This window comes from Panthera uncia (assembly GCF_023721935.1).
Source record: "Panthera uncia isolate 11264 chromosome A1 unlocalized genomic scaffold, Puncia_PCG_1.0 HiC_scaffold_16, whole genome shotgun sequence".
Taxonomy (NCBI): Eukaryota; Metazoa; Chordata; class Mammalia; order Carnivora; family Felidae; genus Panthera; species Panthera uncia.
Genome location: NW_026057576.1, coordinates 28,383,496 through 28,388,550, shown reverse-complemented (window position 1 = coordinate 28,388,550; position 5,055 = coordinate 28,383,496). Strand labels below are relative to the sequence as shown.

Below are 5,055 nucleotides of genomic sequence, written 5' to 3'. Positions count from 1 at the left end.
TTCCCTAATTTTCCTTTCTTGTTTTCCCCTCTAAGCCTTTCCACATTAAAGGGATTGTCAGAGGCTGGCGTAGGAGCGGCGCGAGCGTGAAGCTGCCATTGGCTGCCCGGCTCTGGTTATTTGCATATCGGCTGTTATAAAAGCGGAGGCGGCGCGCAGCGGCGCAGCTCCAGCAGCTATAGAAGGAAGGGAGAGGTGTGTAGTGTGGGCCGGACTGAGCGTCCTCAGAGCCCGCCGGAACCTCGAGCTGCAGCCCACAGATCTCCCGCACTGGGCTCGCAAAGAGCGTGCTCGGAGGAGCCTGGGACTCACTCCCGGACCTGCACCTGCAAACCAGAGAGGAATTGCTCCCTCAGCTTTTTGGAATAGCACTTGGGGCTAGCGGCATGAGTCCGGTGAGGCGCGGGGGCAGCCCCTGCCTTTTCCCTTTACAGCTCTTCAGCCTCTGTTGGGTGCTTTCAGTGGCCCAGAGCAAGACAGTGCGATACAGCACCTTCGAGGAGGACGCTCCTGGCACGGTCATCGGGACCCTAGCTGAGGACCTGCATATGAAAGTATCCGGAGACACAAGCTTCCGCCTGATGAAGCAGTTCAACAGCTCGCTGCTCCGAGTGCGCGAGGGCGACGGGCAGCTGACCGTCGGGGACGCGGGCCTGGACCGCGAGCGGCTGTGCGGCCAGGCACCACAGTGCGTGCTGGCCTTCGACGTGGTCAGCTTCTCGCAGGAGCAGTTCCGGCTGATACACGTGGAGGTGGAGGTGAGGGACATCAACGATCACGCGCCGCGCTTTCCCCGGGCCCAGATCCCCGTGGAGGTGTCCGAGGGCGCGGCTGTGGGCACGCGCATCCCGCTGGAGGTGCCGGTGGACGAGGATGTGGGAGCCAACGGGCTGCAGAGCGTGCGCCTGGCCGAGCCTCACAGCCCCTTCCGCGTGGAGCTGCAGACGCGCGCGGACGGTGCCCAGTGCGCGGACCTGGTGCTGCTGCAGGAGCTGGACCGCGAGAGCCAGGCCGCCTACAGCCTGGAGCTAGTGGCCCAGGACGGCGGCCGCCCGCCGCGCTCCGCCACTGCCGCCCTCAGCGTGCGAGTGCTGGACGCCAACGACCACAGCCCGGCCTTCCCGCAGGGCGCCGTGGCCGAGGTGGAGCTGGCGGAGGACGCGCCCGTGGGCTCCCTGCTGCTGGACCTGGACGCAGCCGACCCCGACGAGGGCCCCAACGGCGACGTGGTGTTTGCCTTCGGTGCCCGCACCCCTCCCGAGGCGCGCCGCCTCTTCCGCCTGGACCCGCGCTCGGGCCGCCTCACTCTGGCAGGACCCGTGGACTACGAGCGCCAGGACACCTATGAGCTAGACGTGCGGGCCCAGGACCGCGGTCCCGGGCCTCGGGCCTCCACCTGCAAAGTCATCGTGCGCATCCGCGACGTCAATGACAACGCTCCGGACATCACCATCACCCCGCTGGCCGCCCCGGGCGCGCCTGCCGCCTCTCCCTTCGCCGCCGCCGCCGCCGCCGCCGCCGCTCTCGGGGGTGCGGACGCGACCTCGCCGACCGGACCTGGAACGCCGGAGGCCGGCGCCATCTCGCTGGTGCCAGAGGGGGCGGCGCGCGAGAGCCTGGTGGCGCTGGTCAGCACCTCGGACAGAGACTCGGGCGCCAATGGGCAGGTGCGCTGCGCCCTCTACGGGCACGAGCATTTCCGGCTGCAGCCGGCCTACGCGGGCAGCTACCTGGTGGTGACCGCGGCGTCCCTGGACCGCGAGCGCATCGCTGAGTACAACCTGACGCTGGTGGCCGAGGACAGAGGCGCGCCCCCTCTACGCACCGTGCGGCCCTACACGGTGCGCGTGAGCGACGAGAATGACAACGCGCCACTTTTCACACGACCAGTCTATGAGGTGTCCGTGCGTGAGAACAACCCGCCCGGGGCCTACTTGGCCACGGTAGCCGCCCGGGATCCGGACCTGGGCCGCAACGGCCAGGTCACCTACCGGCTGCTGGAGGCCGAAGTAGGCCGTGCCGGGGGCTCGGTGTCCACCTATGTGTCGGTGGACCCGGCTACCGGGGCCATCTACGCGCTGCGAAGCTTCGACTATGAGACCCTACGCCAGCTCGACGTGCGCATCCAGGCGAGCGACGGTGGCTCCCCTCAGCTCTCCAGCAGTGCCCTGGTGCAAGTGAGAGTACTGGACCAGAACGACCACGCACCCGTCCTGGTGCACCCGGCGCCGGCCAACGGGACCCTGGAAGTGGCAGTCCCCGGGCGCACGGCAAGGGACACGGCGGTGGCGCGTGTGCAGGCCCGGGACGCAGACGATGGTGCCAACGGGGAGCTGGCATTCGAGCTGCAGCAGCAGGAGCCGCGAGAAGCCTTCGCCATCGGCCGCCGCACGGGGGAGATAGTGCTCACAGACGACCTCTCACAGGAGCCCCCCGGCCGCGTCTTCCGGGCTCTGTTGGTCATATCCGACGGCGGCCGCCCCCCGCTCTCCACCACTGCCACTGTCAGCTTCGTGGTGACAGCAGGTGACGGACGCGGGCTGGTGGCGCCCGCCAGTGCAGGGAGCCCGGAGCGCTCTCGCCCGCCTGGCTCGCGGCTCGCGGCGTCGGGGCCGGCGCTACAATGGGACACGCCGCTAATCGTCATCATCGTGTTGGCGGGAAGCTGCACGCTGCTGCTGGCCGCCATCATCGCCATCGCCACCACCTGCAACCGCCGCAAGAAGGAGGTGCGCAAAGGGGGGGCCCGCCGGGAAGAGCGGCCCGGGGCGGCGGGCGGCGGAGCCTCGGCTCCCGGCTCCCCGGAGGAGGCTGCCCGGGGAGCCGGGCCCAGGCCCAACATGTTCGACGTGCTCACCTTCCCTGGCAGCGGCAAAGCGCCCTTTGGCAGCCCCGCGGCCGACCCGCCCCCGCCCGCGGTCGCTGCGGCCGAAGTGCCGGGCTCGGAGGGCGGCAGCGCCACCGGGGAAAGCTCCTGTCACTTCGAGGGGCAGCAGCAGCTCCGCGGCGCGCACGCCGAGGTGAGGCCTTCCTTCGGCTGGGCGCCCCCCTCCGTGCTCCGCGGACAGGCTGGGGGAAGGGATGGAGGGTTCTGGGTGTGCTTGCGCCGGAGAGGTCTAACCTGTCACACTTGTTTTTTTTGTTTGTTTGTTTCTTGTCCAATCCTCACCGCTCCCTCCCTCCATCCCACCCCCGCCCCGCTACTCCCATTCCCTGCTGCAGCCCTACGGTTCCTCTCCCGGCTTCGGAAAGGAGCCGGCGCCCCCTGTGGCGGTCTGGAAAGGACACTCTTTCAATACCATCTCCGGCCGAGAAGCTGAGAAGTTCAGCGGCAAAGACAGCGGCAAAGGGGACAGTGATTTCAACGACAGCGATTCCGACATCAGCGGGGACGCTCTGAAAAAGGATCTCATCAACCACATGCAGAGTGGTGAGGACTCTTCTTTCCTGCCAAGTTCAACGTTCCTTCTCTCCCCGCCCCCTTCTGCCCTCCTCTCACTCTCCGTTCCCCCAGCCCTCCTCCTCCTTCCCCACTTTTTTCAGTCCTCGGGGTTTGGGATCCCAGCCTTCCTCAGAGAGAAGAATTTCAAAATGCCTCATCGAGGCAGCTCCACCACTTGAATAAAGAACACAATCCCATCCGGTTAGGCGGAGGCAGGGGTGACGCTAGCTACCTGAGGAGGGGAATTCTGCTTATCAGGTTTTTAATTTGCTTCCAGCCAAAAAAGCTGAACCAACTTCGTGTTAAGGTGGCTTCATAGGAAGCAGTATTTCTTTCAAATCTTGAATCGTCGCGTTCACCCCCATACTCTTCTTTTCAGCCGCCCTGACCCCGTCTGACATTCTGAAGAGGGAGGCGTAGCTGTATGCAATCTCAGTAACAATCATCACCCTCTCTCCCTTTCTCTTTTCTGTTAGGACTGTGGGCGTGCACCGCTGAGTGTAAGATCCTGGGCCACTCTGACCGCTGCTGGAGCCCGTCATGCGGAGGGCCCAACACACATCCCCCGCCTCACCCACCGGCCCAGATGTCTACCTTCTGTAAGAGCACGTCCCTGCCTCGTGATCCTCTGCGCAGGGACAATTACTACCAGGCCCAGCTGCCCAAGACAGTGGGGCTGCAGAGCGTCTATGAGAAAGTGCTACACAGGGACTATGACAGGACAGTCACTCTGCTCTCCCCTCCCCGCCCGGGGAGGCTCCCAGACTTGCAGGAGATTGGGGTACCCCTCTATCAGTCCACCCCTGGCAGGTACCTGTCCCCAAAGAAGGAAGCCAATGAAAATGTGTAATCCCATGCTGCATGTCTTCACAACATATACAGGTCACTCCGAGAAGCCCCTAAATTATTGACAGGTTTCAGTGTTGTATATATAAATATGCAAGATGTGCCTTAAAATGAAGTTGTTGGAAGCTATTTCCAATCACATTGGTACTGTTTGGTATTTGCAAACAAAAATGTAGTTAATGTAATTTTTATGAAATGTGTGCAGTATTTAATTTTTCTTATCATGCTATTGACTTTAATTTCACTTGCGGCTTGCCATTTTCTTAGTGTTTTTAACCTGTACATTGTGTAATGTAATGTTTGTATATAATGAAATTTTGTTATATTTTTATATAATAAAAGCTAAAGTGGAAGTTATTGCCAAAGGAACTGTCTGTAAGACAAAAAAAATGGGAATTACTTAATGGAAATTTACCTTTCACCTGAAACAACCTAGTGTTTGAGAATTTTTGCCTTGCCAAGTATACCTTGTATATCTTGAGTCTGTGGTAGATTTCAAGTTCAATGTTACTTAATTACATTTGGTTTTCTGTAAACCGTGTCACTTATAAGCACAGTAATAAAGGATTTGTCATGTGTTTGAAGAATCTGCTAATTGCTTTTCATGAAGTTGCCTACAGTTAGACATTCACAAATAATCTAAGAGCCAGAATTAAACCTTCTTTCAAGTGCTAATTATTTGGGCATTATTGATATTCACAGCAATATTAAATTTCCAAGTATTGGAAAGTCTCATCTGAGTATTAAAAATACTTTATTTTGTAAAT

At 60.4% G+C, this 5,055-nt stretch overlaps 1 protein-coding gene across 2 annotated transcripts; it reads left to right on the top strand.

The window, feature by feature from the left end:
* The first annotated feature begins 361 nt into the window (after positions 1-361).
* LOC125933831 (protocadherin-8) lies at positions 362-4,352 on the top strand. 2 transcript variants are annotated; one of them, XM_049647030.1, is made up of 3 exons: positions 362-2,729; positions 3,223-3,430; positions 3,919-4,352. In XM_049647030.1, the coding sequence occupies exons 1-3, from the start codon at positions 387-389 to the stop codon at positions 4,290-4,292; spliced, it is 2,925 nt and encodes a 974-aa protein (XP_049502987.1). In that variant the 5' UTR covers positions 362-386; the 3' UTR covers positions 4,293-4,352. The 2 variants fall into 2 exon arrangements, with proteins under 2 accessions (XP_049502987.1, XP_049502986.1); XM_049647029.1 differs by having other exon boundaries at positions 362-3,020.
* The last annotated feature ends 703 nt before the right edge of the window (positions 4,353-5,055 follow it).